At 35.1% G+C, this 22,591-nt stretch overlaps 2 protein-coding genes and 1 non-coding gene across 3 annotated transcripts in view; 1 reads left to right on the top strand and 2 right to left on the bottom strand.

Moving 5' to 3' along the window:
* Window positions 1-12,638, top strand: part of LOC142221731 (uncharacterized) — a 41,274-nt gene extending 28,636 nt beyond the window's left edge. Inside the window, exons 3-6 of the mRNA XM_075291515.1 lie at window positions 8,709-8,934; window positions 9,001-9,389; window positions 9,440-9,808; window positions 11,644-12,638. Of these exons, the coding sequence (XP_075147630.1) occupies window positions 8,709-8,934; window positions 9,001-9,389; window positions 9,440-9,808; window positions 11,644-12,207 (1,548 nt within the window). The 3' untranslated portion in view covers window positions 12,208-12,638. The remainder of the gene's footprint in view (window positions 1-8,708; window positions 8,935-9,000; window positions 9,390-9,439; window positions 9,809-11,643) is intronic.
* TRNAA-CGC (transfer RNA alanine (anticodon CGC)) lies at window positions 7,689-7,760 on the bottom strand. Its single transcript has one exon. It is a non-coding gene; the product is annotated as a tRNA-Ala (tRNA).
* Window positions 12,639-15,719: 3,081 nt separating the features above from the next.
* On the bottom strand, window positions 15,720-21,486 carry dind (diamond). The gene is made up of 5 exons (XM_075291514.1): window positions 21,391-21,486; window positions 21,281-21,331; window positions 20,730-21,211; window positions 20,468-20,669; window positions 15,720-17,360 (listed from the first exon to the last, which is right to left on the bottom strand). Exons 1-5 carry the CDS (start codon window positions 21,394-21,396, stop codon window positions 16,230-16,232), a joined length of 1,872 nt encoding a protein of 623 aa, XP_075147629.1. The 5' UTR covers window positions 21,397-21,486; the 3' UTR covers window positions 15,720-16,229.
* Between the last annotated feature and the right edge of the window lie 1,105 nt (window positions 21,487-22,591).

Here is a 22,591-nt window from a genome sequence, read left to right as displayed (position 1 = left end):
GGGTCTCCATAAAAATAACGAAAGGGCACTATACTCTTTTTAGAGTTGGGACAGTAAAATGATTAATAACCAACATTTCGAAGTTTCATTATAAAAATTTAATATAGTATTGTTACGTTTTTATATTTAGGCGTTTTTAATTACCCGACAAATAAAACACAGTTCTTTTAAATAACGACAATCTACAATTTATTTACTATGACTTCACACTTTACAATTCGTTCACACTGAAGTTATTCGTTTGACGCTTTAATTAAGACTGACTCGTTAGCAGCATGCGAGCACTTTTATATATGACGGGGTGGCAATTCGAGAACATTCTGGTAGCACTACAATATTCTGGCAACGCCAGAACATTCTTAGACAATGATAGAAGGATCTACGACCATTAAGTCATTCATCTGGTGGCTGCCAAACACATACACACTCACATAGATATGCGCTCGCATTACTACAAGAACAAAAACAATGACAATACACAATGAGATGAAATGAGAATGCAAAACAACAAAACAAAGGGGCTGCTATCAAAGAGAGCGAGAACTTACATGAAAATAAGCAAACAAAAGAACTTAAAAGAAATTCAGGAAAGTGCTAGAAAATGAATAGATGATTCCAACAAGTTATAACGAAATTTTATCGTTACAATTTGAAATTTAAATTAACGGAAACTAATTTAAACAAACCTAAACTATAATTATCAAATTCGTAACACTGCCTCCCGCTTAAGCCTGTTCGTCCCGAACAGGCACAGAACCTGTTCCGTAAGGAGCCAATCGTTCCAGATGTACAACTTTCATCTTTGATCTAGGGCTGTCGTCCTTCTGAATCCGGTATACAACATCATTGATCTTCTTGATGACTTTGTATGGGCCTTCCCACTGTGTTTGCAGTTTGGGACACAGTCCTTTCTTTCGTTGCGGGTTAAATAGCAGAACCAATTCTTCTTCTTGGAAGCCCTCAGTATTTACAGCACGATCGTATCTCGCCTTCATTCTGTTGCTGACCATTTTTATTTTGTTGCGCACTGATTCGTGAACTTCTCCGAAAGTGTTTGGGATGTCGTTTCTGTTTTCTTCCATGGCGAGCTCATAAGGTTTAGCGCCGAATATCAGATCTCCAGGCAACTTTAACACAGTTCCGAATAGAACATTGGCCGGTGTTCGAGAGGTGGAATCATGAATGGCAGATCTATAGGACAGCAAAAACTTTGGTATATGCTCGTCCCAGTCCCACTGGCCGTTGTCCACCACTTTTCGAAGATGTTCCTCCAGGGTGCGATTAAACCTTTCTACCATGCCATCGGATTGTGGATGTAATGGCGTAGTCCTCGTTTTCTTGATACCAAGGGATTCACACATCTCTTTGAATATGGCCGATTCAAAATTTCTTCCCTGGTCTGAGTGAATCTCGGACGGCACACCGTAGCGACATATCCAGTTTTTGTTGACCACATCCACAATCGTTTTTGCCTCTTGGTTCGGAATTGCATACACCTCCGGCCATTTGCTGAAGTAATCCATGACCACAAGGACATAACGGTTTCCAGAATCACTTACTGGGAAAGGGCCTGCCACGTCCATTGCTATTCTTTCAAACGGGGCTCCTGGTCTATATTCTTGCATAGGACCTCGACTTTTCCTTGTTGGACCTTTCGCCTTCATGCACTTCTCGCAATTGGCTACCCATTCAGCAATTGATTTCTGGCATCCAACCCAGTAGAATCGTTGCTTCACTTTCTCGGCGGTTTTGGTTATTCCCAGATGACCTCCACTGGGACCATTATGGAACTCCGCCAAAACATCTCTTATTTTGGAATCTGGAACGATGATCAAATTTCGGCTGCTCTTGCCATCTTCGCTTTCCCATTTACGTTGCAGGGATCCATTGACTAGAACTAAACTATCCCATTGAGCCCAGTATGATTTCATAAGTGGACTTTCGGCTGCGATGTCTTTCTTACTGGGCTTCTTGTTCTCTTGTTTTGCCGAAATAATTTTTCTCAGAATGGGATCTTTACGTTGCTCTGTTGACCAGTCTGTGCCAGATTCGATGTGTAACTGCCTGACATTTACAACTGTCTCCTTTGGTTCAGCCTTCGAGTAGCGTCTGTTTTCTACATTGCAATGCCGTCGTGTCAAGGCTTGATCAATAACTTGTTTGCCACCTTTTCTATTATCCGCAAAATTTGAATTTGAGTCGCTTGGCTTTGTGGTCGCCTTCTTCTGATTATTGTTTAATGGAGATGGCGAGATTGACCCCGACGTTTTACGCCACGCTTTACATTCCCGGGAAAGATGTCCAGCCTTATCACAGTTATAGCATTTCATTCTAGATTTATTTGCTTGCTGCTTAATTTCTTGCATTATCTGCTTTAGAGCCTCTTTTACCAATTCAATGACCGATTTCGATTCTTCACACTCGGTCTCTACTCTGCGTACTTTGTGAATTTGAGGCCGTGCCAGCAATCTCGCAGTCTCTTGTACAAGTGCAAATGTTACTGTTTCTGTGAATGTAGCTTTTTGTGCGGCATATGTTGCACATTTTATCTCAGGGTCTCGAATGCCATTCACAAAAGTCTCAATCTTGATACGATCTATAAGAGGATGATTCTCTCCAGGGTATGCCAAAAGCACTAGCCGCTCAACTTCTGTTGCGAAGTCTTGTAGGGTCTCGTTTGATTTCTGGACTCTACCTCTTAATTCCATTCTAAAGATGTCTTGCTTGTGCTCTCCACCATACTTGCGTTGAAGCGCCGCTATTACTTCATTATAGTTATTTCTAGAAGCAGCGGGAATGCTTTGTATCACATCAGCAGCATTGCCCTTTAATGCCAATAGAAGTTCAATTGCTTTATCATCGTCATTCCACAAATTTCTAGAAGCAACCATTTCGAATTGGAATTTGAAGACATCAAATGACGTTGAGCCATCGAAAACAGGAGTTTTGATTTTTGAGCCCTCGATGACGCGCACTGGACCACCCTTAATTTCCAGCTCTGACATTTTTTTCTCGATGTGCAGAAACTTCTCATCATGAACCATAATTTTCTCATCCACGGAAAGAACTTTCTTATCCAATTCCACAATTTGATTTTCTATATGGTCCACACGTTTCTCCATGCCTTCAGAAATTTGTTGTAATTTTTCGTTGACCATTCTAGAATTTTCGTCGAATTTTTCTTCCAATTTTCTAGAATTTTCTTCCATTTTTCTAGAATTTGCTTCTATTTTTCTAGAATTCTCATCCATGATTTTTCTAGAGTTTTCCTCCATCATTTTACTCAAAACACTGAGCATTGATGTGTAATCTACAACACTCGAAGCCACAGACGGAGTTTCTACACTGCTTGTATTGACGAGTATTGATTCATCAATGTCTTCCTTATAATCAAACTCATGCGTCGCAATGTCCATATTACGCCGTTCAACCTCTTCCAGTAGACGCTTTTGAAGCTGGGCCTTATTGCCTGTTGTCGGCAGCTCCAGTTTGCTCAATTCCTTTTTTAAGTCTTCCACTCGAAGCTCATTAAACTTCATTGTAGATTTTTTTCGTTATTTCACTTCCGACACCAATTGTTACGTTTTTATATTTAGGCGTTTTTAATTACCCGACAACTAAAACACAGTTCTTTTAAATAACGACAATCTACAATTTATTTACTATGACTTCACACTTTACAATTCGTTCACACTGAAGTTATTCGTTTGACGCTTTAATTAAGACTGACTCGTTAGCAGCATGCGAGCACTTTTATATATGACGGGGTGGCAATTCGAGAACATTCTGGTAGCACTACAATATTCTGGCAACGCCAGAACATTCTTAGACAATGATAGAAGGATCTACGACCATTAAGTCATTCATCTGGTGGCTGCCAAACACATACACACTCACATAGATATGCGCTCGCATTACTAAAGGGTGATTCTTTTGAGGTTAGGATTTTCATGCATTAGTATTTGACAGATCACGTGGGATTTCAGACATGGTGTCAAAGAGAAAGATACTCAGTATGCTTTGACATTTCATCATGAATAGACTTACTAACGAGCAACGCTTGCAAATCATTGAATTTTATTACCAAAATCAGTGTTCGGTTCGAAATGTGTTTCGCGCTTTACGTCCGATTTATGGTCTACATAATCGACCAAGTGAGCAAACAATTAATGCGATTGTGACCAAGTTTCGCACTCAGTTTACTTTATTGGACATTAAACCAACCACACGAATGCGTACAGTGCGTACAGAAGAGAATATTGCGTCTGTTTCTGAGAGTGTTGCTGAAGACCGTGAAATGTCGATGAATGAAATGTCGCAGCAATTGGGTTTGTGTTATTCGACCACATGGAAGATTTTACGCAAAGATCTTGGTGTAAAACCGTATAAAATACAGCTCGTGCAAGAACTGAAGCCGAACGATCTGCCACAACGTCGAATTTTCAGTGAATGGGCCCTAGAAAAGTTGGCAGAAAATCCGCTTTTTTATCGACAAATTTTGTTCAGCGATGAGGCTCATTTCTGGTTGAATGGCTACGTAAATAAGCAAAATTGCCGCATTTGGAGTGAAGAGCAACCAGAAGCCGTTCAAGAACTGCCCATGCATCCCGAAAAATGCACTGTTTGGTGTGGTTTGTACGCTGGTGGAATCATTGGACCGTATTTTTTCAAAGATGCTGTTGGACGCAACGTTACGGTGAATGGCGATCGCTATCGTTCGATGCTAACAAACTTTTTGTTGCCAAAAATGGAAGAACTGAACTTGGTTGACATGTGGTTTCAACAAGATGGTGCTACATGCCACACAGCTCGCGATTCTATGGCCATTTTGAGGGAAAACTTCGGAGAACAATTCATCTCAAGAAATGGACCGGTAAGTTGGCCACCAAGATCATGCGATTTGACGCCTTTAGACTATTTTTTGTGGGGCTACGTCAAGTCTAAAGTCTACAGAAATAAGCCAGCAACTATTCCAGCTTTGGAAGACAACATTTCCGAAGAAATTCGGGCTATTCCGGCCGAAATGCTCGAAAAAGTTGCCCAAAATTGGACTTTCCGAATGGACCACCTAAGACGCAGCCGCGGTCAACATTTAAATGAAATTATCTTCAAAAAGTAAATGTCACGGACCAATCTAACGTTTCAAATAAAGAACCGATGAGATTTTGCAAATTTTATGCGTTTTTTTAAAAAAAAAGTTATCAAGCTCTTAACAAATCACCCTTTACAAGAACAAAAACAATGACAATACACAATGAGATGAAATGAGAATGCAAAACAACAAAACAAAGGGGCTGCTATCAAAGAGAGCGAGAACTTACATGAAAATAAGCAAACAAAAGAACTTAAAAGAAATTCAGGAAAGTGCTAGAAAATGAATAGATGATTCCAACAAGTTATAACGAAATTTTATCGTTACAATTTGAAATTTAAATTAACGGAAACTAATTTAAACAAACCTAAACTATAATTATCAAATTCGTAACAGTATGAATATAAATGTGTAAATTAAAAAAAAAAAGTGTTCGGTCGGAGCAGGCATTGAACCCACGACCCTTTGCATGCAAGGCAGACATGCTAACCACTGCTCCACGTGGCAAACAAATGTATGTTTCTGTTAAATAATGTTATGTTTGCATGGGCTCGTGGGCGCTGCAAACTATGCTATATAAATGTAACTTATAACGATAATTATCTACTGCACCCTCATAAAAAATCGCTTCTGTAACATATACTCCCAAACATATTTTGCTTCAAGCATATACATTTTTGGGTATTGCCCAAACATTTATATGTTTGATCTCTTCCAATATATAATATGTTTGAAAGCATATTGGTCTAAACAATATATGTTTGGGTAGTCTAAGTTCCAAACATTTTGTATTTTTGCATCCAAATTCAATAATGTTGTCTTCCAAAAAACAATATGTTATTTTGTGAACATATAATATGTTTGGAAGCATTTTGCACCCAAAAATATTATATGCTTAAAAAAATTCTCCGAAACAATATTGTGCTCAAAATTTTATTTATTTATTTATATATTTACAATCATAATGAATTATGAAAATAAACAGGTAATATAGGTGCTAACAACATAGGTTTTCGACCTGAATGCTCAAAATTTTGTTTCTGCCTAATTGTATATTCCCCCACATCTTTCTCACTTCCACGAGATTTTTTAGTTCTTAGCACCTTTTTCTGTAATACAAACATTGTAGAAGAAATTATTCAATTTTATGATTTTTTTATTTTAATTTTACCTTTTGCCGGACGGGGATTCGAACAGCGGACCACACAGTTTGTAAGGATCAAAGAAGTAGCTGATCAATTGCCCAAGGAAAAATAAAATGTTAATTTTGTAATAACAAGCAACAACCACCAACTTAATTCAATATCGCTCCCTGTTAAATGCGCTCCGAGCTACTAAACACATATATGTTTATAGGCTATTTCTAAATTAATATATGTTTGCATCCAAGCATATTATATTTACAAACATTTTATGTCCCAAACATAATATGTTCTAACATATTAACATATATGTCCCAAACATGTTATGCTAGTTTATGAACATTATATGCTTGCACTCAAAAATATTGTGTTTAAAAATTTGTGTTCCAAACATATCATGTTTATAGCCAAACATATGAAAAACAGTCTTTTTCATCCGTGTGGTGACTATAACAGCTACGTAGTCCAGTGGTTAGTGTGTTGGCTTACAAACTGTATGGTCCTCGGTTCGATTCTCCGTACAGGCGAAAGGTAAAATTTAAAAACTTTATAAAAGTGAATAATTTCTTCAACATTATTTGTATTACAGAAAAAGGTGCCAAGAACTAAAATATTTCGTGGAATTGAAAATTACGAGTATGTTGGGCAATGAGCACAATCGTCTTTGGGAAAAATTCTTCCAAGCATATAATATTTTTGGGCTCAAAATGCTTCCAAACATATAATATGTTCACATAAAACAAACATGTTAATGTTTCGGCAGTATCCAATAATATATGTGCTTCCTGCAAAATATGTTTGGAACATATGTTAAAGAAGCGATTTTTTTTGAGGGTGTACATACCCACTGATATTTTTCCGACCTCTTTGTTTTAATTTTTCATGAAATTGAATTAAGTTTTTAATATTACTAATAACAAAAATAAAAGACTATCACGCTAGAAGACGTGAACACTTTCGCTAACGTGAACTCTCTTGGTTTTAATTAGTTCACGTTACCGCGAGTTGTATGTTGTTTTGTAAAAAAAATTGGTCAATTACACAAACCTTATGTGGACTTGTGTTGTTTTGTCAAAAGTATCATACAAGTATTTCGATTTTATTTTACAACATATGATGAGATATGTTGTTTTGTCAAAATTAAACTTAAAAAGTTCGAGACTTATGTTGTTTTCACTATTCTATATCTTCCGATTTAGGGCAGATATTGAAAATCTGTAAATACAGAAAAATGCGCCATCAAAAATTACACACAACATACAATTTTTGAGAAATTGTCCTATCTCGACTTAGGGGGTTTTGTCATAAGTCCACAGAAATTATGTGTCATTTATCATTGTGACAAAAAATTACCGTCTTGGGTTCAATATTTATCTGGCCGATCAGTCGGCCCACTTAATACTAATAAAACTAGAAAAAGTAGATTCCGAAAGAAGTTCGCACTTAACTTCTTGTGGAGATGCCGGGGTTTGAACCCGGGACTTCTCACATGCGAAGCGAGCGCTCTACCACTGAGCTACATCCCCAGGTAACGCCGCCGTTGCCAATTACTCTACTTTATTTCTTAGCAGTGGGCACAAAGTTATGACTCCCATACATTGAATTACGCACATGCAATTATTTGCCATCAACAGTAACGAAGGGGTTGATGATTTCCTTTTCACCACCTTGTTATTTATAGAATTTCTTTATTTCTGACGTTCCTCATAGTCACGCAGATAAGCAGGCAGTGGGTGTGGTGAGTTTCTTAAAATGTGAAACTCTACACAAAGTTGAATTGCCAAGTAATGAAAATACCGTTGCCTATTGTTGGCAACTTGAAATGCCGCCAAGATAATCTTGTTACAAGATACAGCCTTGTCATTGCAAAAATGAACCACCAGGGGTCTCTGCAACATCTCTATAACAGTTGTATTTGATAAATTTCTAAATGAAATATCAAAACGATGATAGAAAATTAAAATAGAAAGAAAGACCCTACTGCTGAATTAGGACAGAGCTGCCTTTCACTACTTAATTTTGATTTATTTCTCCATGTTATTTTAAAGTAGAGGCTTCAATATATGTAAACTATAAATATTTCCCATATTGGTGAGCACTGAAATGCATTTGTATAAACTTCTTTAAGAATAAACGAAAAATACGAAATTTCGAGAACATTTTTCTACCGTATGTCTCTAGTCAATGGACATTCATAAAAAACTACAGTTTTTTGGGGGATGAAATTGTGAATTATGATAATTACTAGATAAACTATTCCCAAAATTTGTATTAAAAAACTCCAAAATCCTCAAGGATTTCAGGCCATATTAAAAATACCTATTACATATACGCACGTCTAGTTTTTACCATTGAACCCATTCGATTACGTTCTTCTATTGAAACATTTTTGATTTTTTAAGCCAATAATAAATTTATTTGAACAGCGTGTGAGAAATATATTTGTTTTTTTTTTTTTAATTTTTTATTTACAGCTAATAATATTCACAATCGGAATTTTTTGGATACCGATTGGGGATGCCCAGCACGAAGACATACCATATGAGAATGTTGAAAATATATGTAAAACCTGTGAGTGTCTAAGAACATCTGTCAATCCGACAAGAAAACAAACATCCCATCAGACACTGAATTGTTCGGTGAAAGGATTCAAACACATTCTTGCAAGATGGCCAGAAGAATTTGGTAGAAGTCAGAGAGGTACATAATGTTTTATGAAAATATTTATAAGGACTTAGTTAAGAAATTTGATTTTCTTCCCCTCAGATACAATCGTAGTGGCTAGTTTTTCTGGGAATACCATTGAAATACTCCAACAGTTACCAGCCACTAATGCCACTTTAAGTTTCGCCTGTCGTCATTGTGGCATAAAATACTTGCAATCGCCCACATTCATGGATGTCCCCAATATTGTAGCCTTAGATCTGGCCTACAATTCTATAACTCCAGAAGAATTAATACCCAACGTTTTCAGAAGACCTTATGAGTCTATAGCATTAATCGAATTGGATTTAAGCCACAATAAGTTACAATCCCTGGACCGGCACTTATTTCAACATACTCCAAATTTGACAAAACTCAATGTGGCTCATAACAATTTCAGAGAGTTGGATAATCCCACAACTGCTGCCTTGACATCGTTAGTCAACCTACAGGTTTGTGACTTTTTTTTCTTTACTATCCTTAAATAAATTTAAACTCTTAGGATTTGGATCTTTCAAATACTGGAATCAAGACAATACCTTCGGTATTATTGGAAAAACTGGTGTCTTTGCGATCCTTAAATTTGGCAGGAAATAAGTTTGCAGTTTTGCCTGATAATTTCCATTTGCTCGGAAAAAGTTTACAATCATTAAATCTCGCTGGAAATATTTTCATCAATTTTGAGGAGAAAAGTTTTTTGGGCCTACGAGCATTGACTCATCTCAATATCAGTGGAATGTCTACCTTGAGAAGCATTAAAAATCATACATTTTCTCAATTGGAACAATTAACATATTTGGATTGCTCCCACAATCCTAACTTGGAGAAATTTGATTTGAATAGTTTAATGCATTGCAAAAATCTGACTTATGTAAGTAAACTAATTTAAACTTAACGATGTCGAATACGCGTAGTTTTACCAATTCAAAAGAACATAAATGAATTTTATATTAATCACGACATTCGATATCGAGAATTTTGATCGAAATCTAAATTTTTGGGATCACGGGAGTCGATATCGACAATTTTTTCGATTGGTAAATTGCAATCGTAAAACATTTTTCACTTGTTTTTTACATTGTTTTCGCCATATAGGAATAGTAAACATATTAGTTTTAGTTCGAATTGTTGCTAATTAGTAGTAAATTTACATATAATGAACATATTTTGAATATTTAGGACTAATGGAACTCCAATAAAAGTTAAACAAAAATTGGTCATAGTCGAGTTCGGGAGCGAGCATCCTAGCTTGGTAAAGAACCATATATAAAGTGCACATGCTTGATCGATATCCAAGAGATTGTGATCAGCCAATAACATAACGCTTCTGGACCACCTTGTAAGAATAGTGAATGATGTAGGCTTCCACTGGCAAAAAGTTTTAAGACGGCAGACAATTGTAAAGCGATAGAATTGACGTTGACATGTCAACAAAAATTATTTTCCATTTGAACGCCTCCTTCGTCAGCCGAAATCGTCCATTGAGCCTGCAAAAGGAAATTTTCTAACAGTGCACACCATTTCAAACCCATGTACTTACACCAATAACAATGCGCACTTTTATTCCTTATTTGTCGCCGAATTATTTTATATTCATCTCATCCTCCAATTAGGAAGAAATTCGGAGGAATGTAAAAAGAGATATGGGTCCATAAGATATAATGCAATACAATTTATTTTTTACTTTGAAATTTTCAAAAACATGAATTTTGTGCCGCTAACTTAATTTTGTCATTTCATTTTGATCTGCTTCGTTTTTTGCTGTTGGCAATGCTAGAGAAATTGCAGCAAATTTCGATCGAATGCAGTGATCCAAACATTTAATCGTATCGACAATTTTTTCGATACGATTATGAATTCGATATCGAATGCCGTGGTTAGCCCCCAGATGACAAAAAGATATAGAAATTTCAGAATCCATTCAATTTTAGTCGCTATGACCACCTTGTCTTGCCTTGACTATTGCTTAGTGTTGGCCAAAAATTGACTTCAAGCTGTACGAATGTAATTTCGAATTGCAACATCTAGTAGCATAACACGATGTTCAGAAATTCACCACGGTCCTTCAAGCATAGAAACCCCTTGAACATGGTATCATGTAAAAATACCCACTTTTAAGTCGAATCACATTACTATAAAGACAAAACGACTTCATTAAATAGTATATCGAGCGTATTGCGTCTTCAATACTAAGCAAAATTCGAATTCGTATTTCAAGGACATGAAATCTTTGGCATAACTACGATTTTGTGTTTGGCGAGAAAACAAAATTTTTGCGGCAAAAATGTTCCCTGGTCCCCATCCAAAAATAAAATTTTGCTCTAGGAGGGAGGTGATCATATACTTTCTCTGCGCGTGCACTTAAAAAATATTGACCGTATTTGGAAGATTATGCAACCTAAATTTTAGGAAACGTAATTTACACAATATTAAGGACAAATTACTTTAAAATAATGAAATTCTAATTAAAACAAGTTTCATTAAATTTAGGACAGGGAAATTTGCATCCCTCCGTTGAAGTCGTATGTCTTTGAACTAAAGCAAATTTTCCTTAATGAAGCTGATTTAAAGAAATCATAAAATAACTGATATAACGAACCTTTAAAACGCGTCAAATTTAGACTAATACTTATTTGAAGGATTTTGCATCTTTGGTTTAAACTATAACCTATGTATGTTCTTTGGTTTCTCTGATTTACTTTTCAGTTGGACATTTCTCACGGCCATATATCTTCATTAACTCTAGACATGGACCTTTCGTTAGTATTGAACAATACTAACGTCACATATCCTGGACCATGGCCGAAATTGAAAACATTTGAAATAGCTGGCAATACATGGATGTGTACTTGTGATCTCTTGCAAACTCTAGAATATACTGGATCCCATCATCGCCGTGAAGGAGAACAGACACGTTGTGATATGCCATATATTTTTGCTGGTGCTAAATTATCCAATCTAAATGCATCGGAAGTATGTTCTATGAAAATACCAGTGAAATACCAGATTATCGATGAGGATCCACCACGTTTCCGCCGTAAACGCTATGTCATCCTTACTGTGATCACAGCCTCCGTAGTGGTAGTTCTGGGTCTTATTATCGGTTTGATAGTGGTTTGCATTAGACGACGTTTAAAACGTGATGACTTTGGTGTAGAGCCCATCCGCTATACCAGCGTTAGAAGTAGTAATCTATCGGCTTTTTCGCATGGTCACGCAAATGGTGGTGTTGCTAATGCTGCCAATGGTGCAACTACTCCCGGTGTATAATTTCCAACTCTATGCGAAAGTATTTTAATATTTCACAAACATTTCCTACCTAGATATTAAGTCTGATATGTATACAGCTGCTATTTAAATTATATTTAAGTTTAGCTCTATATATTTTATAGATATAGGCTCTAACGATTTGATATGACTTCAACCAAAGATTGTTAACAAAAATGCATGTTGCATTTAGTTATTATTCTACATATATTCCACAAACATTCCATTAAGGTTGTAGATATATATTTTTTTACTATTTCCATTGAAACACAAAACGTATCAATTAATTTGCCATTTATGTATTATTATGTAATATTTTTCATACGGTAATGTATATACGAATTTTTTGCCATTTTTTTTAAATAAGAACAAAACATGTTTGTATAATAGTACTTAAATTATATTGTTAATAAAATTATTACCACTCCTTGTAATTTTTAATACATTTAGTTTTGGGGGTAGATAAAGATATCAATGTAAAGTATGGTATGAACCACTAAGAGAAATGACGTTCAGTCGATAACGATCATTAAGAAATTTTCGCTAATAATAATTCTAAAACATTTCATAATAGGAGCAATTTTTTTTGCTAAAAGTTCATTTGGACATAACTAAATTGAATGTCCTCCACGAAATACTAAAATTATTTTGGCATTCCAGAACAATGTTACTCAACATTCTGCACGCGGAACAGGTATGCCTCGACAGCAAATATGTATAGCTACAGATGACTGACAATGCTGATCTTCTTAAAACAAGGAAACCTACAGTTCATATTTCCATAATTCTCTCTAAGGACCGAACTGACGATTTCCTGACCTCTAAGAGGCATACAGGCACAACTTCGCTCAACTGCAACTTCCCGTCACATTCAAGTTGCTCAGAGGAATTTCCGAAGTACTCGTTCGTTTCATTCAGGTTAGTCAAATACCCATGGAGAGGCATAACTTTCCAGCAAAAGCTACCAGCACTGTGAAGAACTTTTTGCAAGTGATAATGACATTCGTAAACTTTGGCAACGTGACATGTCACGTATGCGTGTATCAGGTGAATGATGGAACGACAAGAAGATCGTATTCGTAGTCTCATATCCAACGATAGACCAAAAATTTAATTCTCTAGGGCGGATTATTTCCAATATTGTTTGACCTCTACCTGTTAACAATATGACCTTCTTCTGACGGCATTGAGATTGTATCTTATAACGACGACTTTTAGTGATAATATCTTGCTGATATGTTATTTCACTATGAAAAGTTTGACTATATTGGTCACTAATCCGTTACACAGCATCACCAAAATATTTCCAATTAAAAAGTGAATTGAAATTCAAAACATAATCAATTAAAAATTAACTGATGCAATTAACTTTTTAAAATAAATAAAGTCATTGAAAATGTTTTTATTAATTAATGACTTAATGAGTCTTTTGAAGTCGATAATGCAGTTTTATTACCTGTATCTTACATAAATACAGGTGATAAACATTCTTGGTGTTATACACTTTGCTGCAAATAGAATACACTCAAAGAAATTTATTAGTATACTGAAACAGAAGAAAGTGTGCTGAAAGACTATTGTGACACAACAATGTACTTTGTTTTATAAATTTGAATACAGAGAGATGTCATAGTGGGCCAAATCTGGAGATTACGTCAGACTGTTCTAAAATGGTTTCACGTTTGTGAGCCGTTTAACCATTTCGACTCCGAATTTTTATAGGTGTCGCTAATTTTTTTTACTTTTAATCATGTTGAAGTCATTTAAAAAGCGTCTAGCCAAAATTTCGTGTCACCACGCCTATTCGTTTAGACGGTAGAGAATGTTGCCTGTGGGCAACATTGGGCAATTTTGACTACAAAATAGTTTGTTTTGTAATGATAGACGTATTACGTTTTATTTGATGTTTTTAAGTTTTTTGTTATTTTACAGTAAATATATACGGGCGTGAGTGGAATTTCAACAACGCTCAAACAAATCCACGAAGAAATATTTGTACTCACGCACGCCATGTGGGAAGGTATTCACGGTCACGAAATGAAAAGTCATACTCGCGCACGCTCACACATGAACAACGTTTATGCCTCACGCTTTCGCACGATTCACGACAATTTTCGTAATTCACGACGAATCTCGTGAGTTAATTAATAAAAACTTTCAACATTTTAGTTGTAATTTTTGAAAAAAGTCACCTCATTTTAAATTCGCAAATATTTTTTTCTTGAGGCACGTGTGTATTAATGAAAAATTTTTGCTAATTGACAACCAAATTAGCTGATTTTTCATTCAACTTGAAGAAAATACTTGTAGCTTTCGATACCGTTACAGTTTTATGAACAAAAACAACGCTGACAGTGAGTCTCAAAACACAAAAAGTTGCCCACAGGCAACTTTAGGGTCGAAAGGGTTAAGGGTTACCTGTATAACTTAATCGATTTTTACAATGTAAATGATCACTTACCTTTGTGTGAAGTTCATTGATGATTTAATAAGAAAATGTCCAACTTGAATTGACTTCTTCTATACATGAATTTGAGAGTTTTCATTGCCACATTGCTGAGCATATGGACGCACAAAAAATTTCGACGAAATATTGGAAAATATTTGACTCAAAACTTCAGAAACTTGATTTAATTTTGAACATTTCTCTTTCGTTTTAATGACACACATGTACAATGCAAATTTTTTTTATGAGCCGAATCGTCTTACTCAAATGTATATAGGATATATTGCATATGGGATATATTGTGACTATGAATCAAGGTCCTGAAATCGAACAAAATGTAAATAAAATAAGATTGAGTTTTAGACAATAAACGTCTTAAACTTTTTAATAAACCTGCGATTTATTTCTATAAATTTTTGAAAATTTAATAGTTTCCTAATATGCCACAAATTTAATCTTCTTCATTAGAAACAATTTAATACAAAACAAATATTCCTACTTTCAATTAAACGTCATACACAGCAAAAAAAAAAAAATCTCGAAAATGTTTCCAATTAAATTATTAATTGAGTTTTAAAAAATATTAAATTAAAAATTTTATTGATTCAACAAATTTTTTAATTGAAACAAAAATCAATCACAAAATTAATAATATAAATTAAATTTTTAATTGGATTGATTAATTTCTTAATTGACTTTTAATTAATGTTTTTATTGATACTATCATTTCTGTGATTGAAGACAAAAAAATATTTTTTGTTTGTACTAGAAACTTTTCAACCCTTTCGAATTTTGGAAAAAATTGCAAAAAAAAAACTGGAATTTTCGATTTTTTACTCAATCACATTCACCGTATGGAGGTAAATATTTATTCCTTTTAGAAAAAAAAAAGATTTCGACTGCACATACTATCAGAGTTACCATTCCAGATTTGCACCATAATCGATTTAGACCAACATCAAAAATCGATTAGATGGTTTGAGTCGATTCTCAAACACCATCTTTTGTTTGCTTGATCAATTCTTGTTCTTCTCTCAAGTATAACAAGAGTAATAAAGAAAACGTTGAGTATTATTTAAAGTTTTTCTATATATTTGTTTTTGTTTTTTTTATATATAATAAAATCAACACGTTAACTTACTGTATATATCCCTCTTCGTTACATTAGTAAGGCCAAACTATGATATTTTTTAATGATTTCAAATGTATAACTAATAAAAAAAAAAACAAATATTGAATACAATCATATAACAAATTCTGTATATCAAAAAATGGTGCATGTTAAATACCCTTGCCATAGGTCGTCAATAACGACATTCATATGCATATTTTCTGTTTTGAGATTATTATACATAGGAAGCATAAAAAATATGGATTGGTATTTAATTTGAGAATATCCATATATCACTTGAAAATATCCATATTGCACCCACTTTTCATTTTTTTATGTTCATGTTCTTTTTCCAATAAAATTTTTGTGTCGGTACAGTCAGTTGTGCCTTGGCAAATATAACGCACTTTGATATCAGTCCACGTTTAAAATATGTGCATGTTCATAGGCTATTTTGTTTAAGTATAACTAAGCAGTATCCACACTTTCCAAAATGTCCTCTTCACCCAAGGCATTCGATGAAGAAAGGGGTACATCTAATTTAAACAAATTTATTGGTTGTTTTTGCGCCAAGAAATTGCGCATTTCAGCAAAGTTATCTCTTTCCTTTAATTTCTTAGTTCGACGTTCAAATTCCAAATCTGCACTGCCTTCACTTTCTCCATCAGTAGCGTTATCTACATCGGTTTTCTCGGAACACGCAAAACATTTATTTTCGTCATCTGTAGTCTCCTCCTCGTTATTATCAAATAATTCATCTACATTTATTCCCTTAGCTGCCAATACTTCACGTTCTTTTTCCAACATCACTTTGCGAATGGGATCAATACGACCTTTGAGTTGCTTGAGTACTGGTTTGAAGCGGCCTTTGGTTATGCGTTTTTCAAAATTCAGTATCTCCAAGTCCTCCTTACGCTGTTCCAATTGCTCTTTCTCTAGTTGTTCTTGTTCAATTTTGGCCTGATTTTCATCAAACATATAGGCATAAAAGTCGTCACTGAGAACTCCTTCTTCAGTATTTTGTGATATGTCCACTCGTAAGAAATTTTCGGGAAATTCTTCATCATGGGATTTATTGTCGCCCTTCTCGCTGTGGTCCTTCAAATCTAATTTACTTGTCAAAAACTTATTATAGACCAACATTAGTCGTTGAAAATCATCAAAACACAGGGAAAGGGCGTTTTCGATACTTCGCATATTGTTTGCCACTTCCACTAAATGCTTGGCATTGTCTTTCTTGACATTTTCTGTTTCTGTAAGTCTCTGCAACGTGATATCCAAAGCTTGACATTCGCCGGCTACGGCAACCATTCGAGCACTTAGCTTTAATGAAGAGTCTTGCAAAATGCCAACCGGATCATTTCTCGTTCTCAATACTCTACTCGCATTTAGCTCCTCCAATTCTAAGGACTTCTTTTTATTTTGTTCAATGGCAAGATTTTTAAAGTGGTTTTCTTCCTCAAGCACTAACTGCCGTATTAGGCAGTCAATTTTCTTTAGTTCTTCATTTAGCTGGCTCAAGGAAGGTTTTGTTGCAATCGTTAAAGCTAAACGTAGTAGAAATTGCGATTGGACATAAGCGAAAATATTGTGGAAATCCTGAATGATTTAAAAGGGTAAAATTAGTTAATAAATTTAGTTTGAATTTTTTTATATAATCACTAAAAACTAAAGACTTCTATACCATTCCGAATTCATATTTCAATTGGGCCAATAAAGTGAAACACAACAATATGCGTTGTCATCATAAAAACCTACATCACTTAAACTTTCAAATTCATTCCACTTTTCGAATTTTAGGTTAAAAATCGATTTTGGCAACATCAAGACTCGATATTTTATATTACCATATTCATTCTGGTATATCTGTCGAACTTGAAATGCATGTTTTATTGACAGATCAGTCTGTTGTCAAAAAGTCAAAGGAATCTTAATGATAACCACAAAATCGACTTGTCGACTTTTCTAAAACTTTGGTGAAGCGGATATGCTAACCATTGTCACAAAGGATTAAATCTCAGTGCCGGCCAATCACTAAACAAAGTTTACAGTGGTTCATCATATCTCAGTAATGCTGGTGATATTACTTCTTAGTTTCTCTAAGAAGTTCATCGTAGTGTGAAACACAATTCGGACTCTGCTATAAAAAATGAGGTTCTTTGTCAATGAGCTAAACATGAAATCGGGCAGCACCAAGTAATAAGATAGAGGTTCACAACGCTAGTATTCCAATACACTGAATGGTCTAACTTATAACTCTACCTTTAGTTTACTAATTTTAGTTTGGGCCTAATCAAAACATGTTTTTACTACTCTTGCAGGGTTTCAGAACATTTTCTAAGATAAATAAATTTTTCTTTAATGACAAAATTAGGGTTTATCGCCTACTTTAAGAATGTGCAGCCCCGGCATTGCTTATGGCGATTTCGATTGGGAAAAAAGGTGCAACATTCTCGAAAGTGATTGCTATATACGAAGGACACTGTCATAGATTTTGGATCCCGTATCCCTCACAATATTATGAATTAACAATAACTTTGGAATGATACTATCATTTGGGCGAAAATACAATGAGGGAAAAAGTAGTGTAACCCCAATGCAACATATTTTTTGCGAATCGAAAACGCCCTTAGATTTCTGAAAACTTATATTTTTATACACTGCGCCAGACTGTGGAACAGGGTATTATAAGTTAGTGCATATGTTAGCAACAACCAGAAGGAGACGAGATAGACCTATGATGTCTTTGGCAGTATTGTTCAGGGTCGGCCCCTGAGACGATCTAGCCATGTCCGTCTGTCTGCGAACACGTTTTAGGTCACAATTTAAATCCAATCGACTTCAAATTTGGCACAAGTATGTATTTTGGGTCAGAATAGAACCCTATTGAATTTGGAAGAAATCGGTTCAGATTTAGATATAGCTCCCATATATATCTTACGCCCGATATGCACTTATGCATGCCAAATTTGGTTGAAATCGGGACAGATTTATATATAGCTCCCATATATATCTTTCCCCCGATGTTCACTCATATGACAACAGAGGTCAAAGTTGTAATCCGATTTAAGTGAAATTTTGCAAGGGGAGTAGAATTAACATTGTAGCTTTGCCCGCCAAATTTGGTTGAAATCGGTTCAGATTTAGATATAACTCCCACTGCTTTTTTTACTAACATTTTGTTCCACCCCAGGGCATTAGCCGTAACAAATTTTGTCCAGATCGAGTCAGATTTAAATATATGTATATGGGAACATAAAGTTTATATAGCACCCAACACATTTGACGGATTTGATATGGTATCAAAAATGTGGATCTTCAAGTGGTGCAGGGTATAATATAGTCGGCCCCGCCCGACTTTAGACTTTCCTTACTTGTTCAAATTAAATTTGTGTTAAAATTTTTCTCTTGAAAAATTGGGATTTAACCCTGATGAAAGTGTTGGTATTACAGTTCGGTAATGCCATAGATTATAGATACTTACATAGATGATTCATATCTCTCCGAGGAAAAAGATGTGTCAGTTCCAAAGATTAATTTTCAGATATTTCGTCTTGATTTCAGTTCCAAACAATAATTTTCGGGCATTTGCTCTTTTCGGAACTGTCGGACACCGTTGAACCATCTATGTAGTAATCTATTATCTAAGGATGTAATGAGTTTCAACGTAGTCAGGGATGACGAGCCACATCCCGGTGCACCGTAAATGGGCGTTCTTGTGAATAAGGCTGAAGGTTATTCCATCGGTCGGAAAGTTGATGTGTTCAGTTTTCTGATATTGTGTGTGATCCACATCGATTATATGGAGAACGGTAAAAGGTTTCGACACTGAATTAACTTGTCGAAGTAAAAAAAATAGTATTTCGCATTTAAAATGACTTCGACCTTGGCGAGGCGGAAATGTGAGCCAGATTTTCCACCTGGCCCTGGTCGAACTTGGCAACTTTCGCCTCATTAAACGTACGCTTCTATTTTATTTGGACTACTTTTATTTTAAATTCTAAAAACGCAAATACCAACTGAATGAGTAGGTCGTCGCCGTTACGGAGGTAGGCTCTCGTATTTTCTTATATATTAAGTAATATCGGAATTCTTTTAGGCGAAATCGTAACGCAAAGAAAAAATATTTTGATTTCATTGTCATAGCTCCCCATTCGCCAAAAAGGATTGGAACGACTAGCAACTGTACCTCAGAAGATAAATTTCCCTGTAAATTTCGTTATGCTCGAAAGTATATTGTGTTTGATTAAAACATCTACATTTTAAAATATTGACAGCAAAAATATGGCAAATTGTCTGAAATATAATATTTCAACAAATTCTTTGATAAGTGGCAATACTCAATAAAGACATAATTAATCCCACGGTGGCGAGTTCTAAGTACGGGACTGACCCAATTTGCAACACTCATCTACCAGTGGCTTCTACATCTACGTTTTTTTGCTTTTATTTGATTATGAAGACTGTCCCATTTTTCTCAAAGAAAAGGAGCCATTTCAGATTATTCACCCATATATCGAGTAGTCAAGTTAATCCTTTAGATATTCAAATGCGAAGCATTTGCCCATCAAAAGTTAATGCTATCAGACGTATATGATTCCTGATATGTAACACCGATTCGGATATATTTCATACAATTATCGCTTTTAACTGAATTCAAGTATGACCACTCAATTTTAGTAATCATAACCTTTATGTATACTCACTTTTATATGTTTGGGGCTGTAGTCTGTAACATTATTCTTAAAATAGTCACATTCCTTAAGATCTTCCATGGGTGCATAATACTGTGTAAAACGTGCAGGTATCGGATATTGTGCTTCCAACTTTCGAGTGGCTTCGAAGAGAATTTCTGTTACCTCTTTGGCGGCGGTAATACAATCCCAAGCCCTTTCAATTTGTCGGGACCTATAAAATAATAAAATAAAATTTCCATAGGTATGTGTGTGTGTTACGACAAATCCTTACTCAATTAATTCATGCTGCTTCATAATTATGATTTCATTAAAATACGTCATATTACGACGTATACAATTTCCAAAATCATCTATTGTTCTTATGAGATTTTCCAATTCACGTTCAACTATTCTATTTCGAAATCCGAAAACTTTCTTTACAGCGTATAATGCGCTAAATCCCCCCGCCACAACAGCTGACGGCACCAACACCAAACGCATGGCTCGTGGGGTAATGAAATGTTCTAAAACTGTAGATCCTAATAAAAGGCATGTATTGCGTGCAGTAAATATTTCAGGCCAAAATATACTACTTGTAGCTCTGCCTATTCGACCGGCAAAGTCTGTAGTATCCTTGCTTTGATCAGATTCTTTTGGAGAGGGGGGTATGGGTTGTTGCTGCATAAAAACCATACATTGTTCCAAGGCTTCAACATGATCGACCAGCAATCTTTTAGAGTATAATATTTTGTTTATGAGACTGTCACGGGCAGCCTGTAAGAAAAATTATGGATTTTATACAAATTAATAATATAATACATGAAGTTGAGTTTTCCTTATAACCTTCTTCTGTTTCAGCTCATCCGCGAGTTGGGGGCTTAATTTCAACTCCAACTAGAAATATATCAAAAAATATATTGTAATTGTTATGTAAATGTAGTCTTCATATCTACCTTCATAATTTGTTTTTGTTTATAGCTAAAATTTAAACGAATTTAATGGCAAAAATAGGTTGTAAGTATACACATGTCAAAACAAACCTCTATTTCTCCCAGGTGTGATACATGATAAACATAATCAAGTAGATGCTTTCTCATAACAAAGAGAATTAAGATAAGGCACCAATTCGCTCTACTTTATTGAGAGAAAAAATTGTAAGACTATAGATGGCGCTTTTTCACAATTTTTGTTGTTGTAACAGTTTTTAATGTAGTTTCATCCATTTTGTTCTATGCTTGTTTAGTTCAGCTGGTAGTTCAGCTGGTGTGTCCAGAGTGATCTGGTAGTGAGACGGGTAGGCTTAGCTGGGCAAGCAAAAAGGTGACGAGTGTCATGTGGCCCTTGATTACATATGGGACACACGTCAGCTACGCTGCTATCAATCACTGATAAGTATGAATTGATCTAAAGGCTCTCTTTTGTAACGCTGGATCTCAGGCTCTAGAAGGTGAAGATCAACCCTTACATTCCTGGGTGGATGTTGTCTATCCATAAGATGGTGATACGGATGACAACTTCGATGGCAACCTAAGTGGTACTGCTTTGACAACCCAGCAAAAAAATTTGGAAGTTCTTCCAAAGGCACAACTTTAAAAGCACTTCCAGAAGATGCACTCCCCATGATGTTCTTTATTTTAAGGAAACTATATTGTCCTCCACATTGCGCGATAACTTTTTAATTTTAATTTTTACTTGATATTATTGCAGTACACTTCGAATAAAGCTTTAACTCTTACTAGCAAACACGTTTCACAAAGACAAAAATACAAAAGTAACGGTATATTTTGGTTTTATGATGAGTACATCAAAAAGTGTAAAATTGAGTACATGCTAGTTTATTTGTTATGTTTATTTATCTCTCTGCATTCTTTACTTTTTTGTGGTTTATTTAGAATTGGAGAAGGAATAATGGAAAAATAAAATTATTTTGAATTTCTTTATTGCTGCTTTTTTATTCGTTTAGAATTGAAAAAATTAATTATGTACTCATTTCTGCACGCCACTGTAGCTCCAATATATACACTGTTAGAAAACTATGTTTTCATATGTTCCGATATAAACAAAATGTGTTTCGGGCACAATTTTGAAACACAATATATTTAAGTGCAAACATGTAATGTTCCTAAACTAACACTAAATGTTTGGGACACATAT

This window comes from Haematobia irritans, chromosome 1 (genome assembly GCF_050003625.1).
Source record: "Haematobia irritans isolate KBUSLIRL chromosome 1, ASM5000362v1, whole genome shotgun sequence".
In the NCBI taxonomy this organism is placed as follows: domain Eukaryota; kingdom Metazoa; phylum Arthropoda; class Insecta; order Diptera; family Muscidae; genus Haematobia; species Haematobia irritans.
This window is presented reverse-complemented; position numbering and strand designations above follow the sequence as displayed.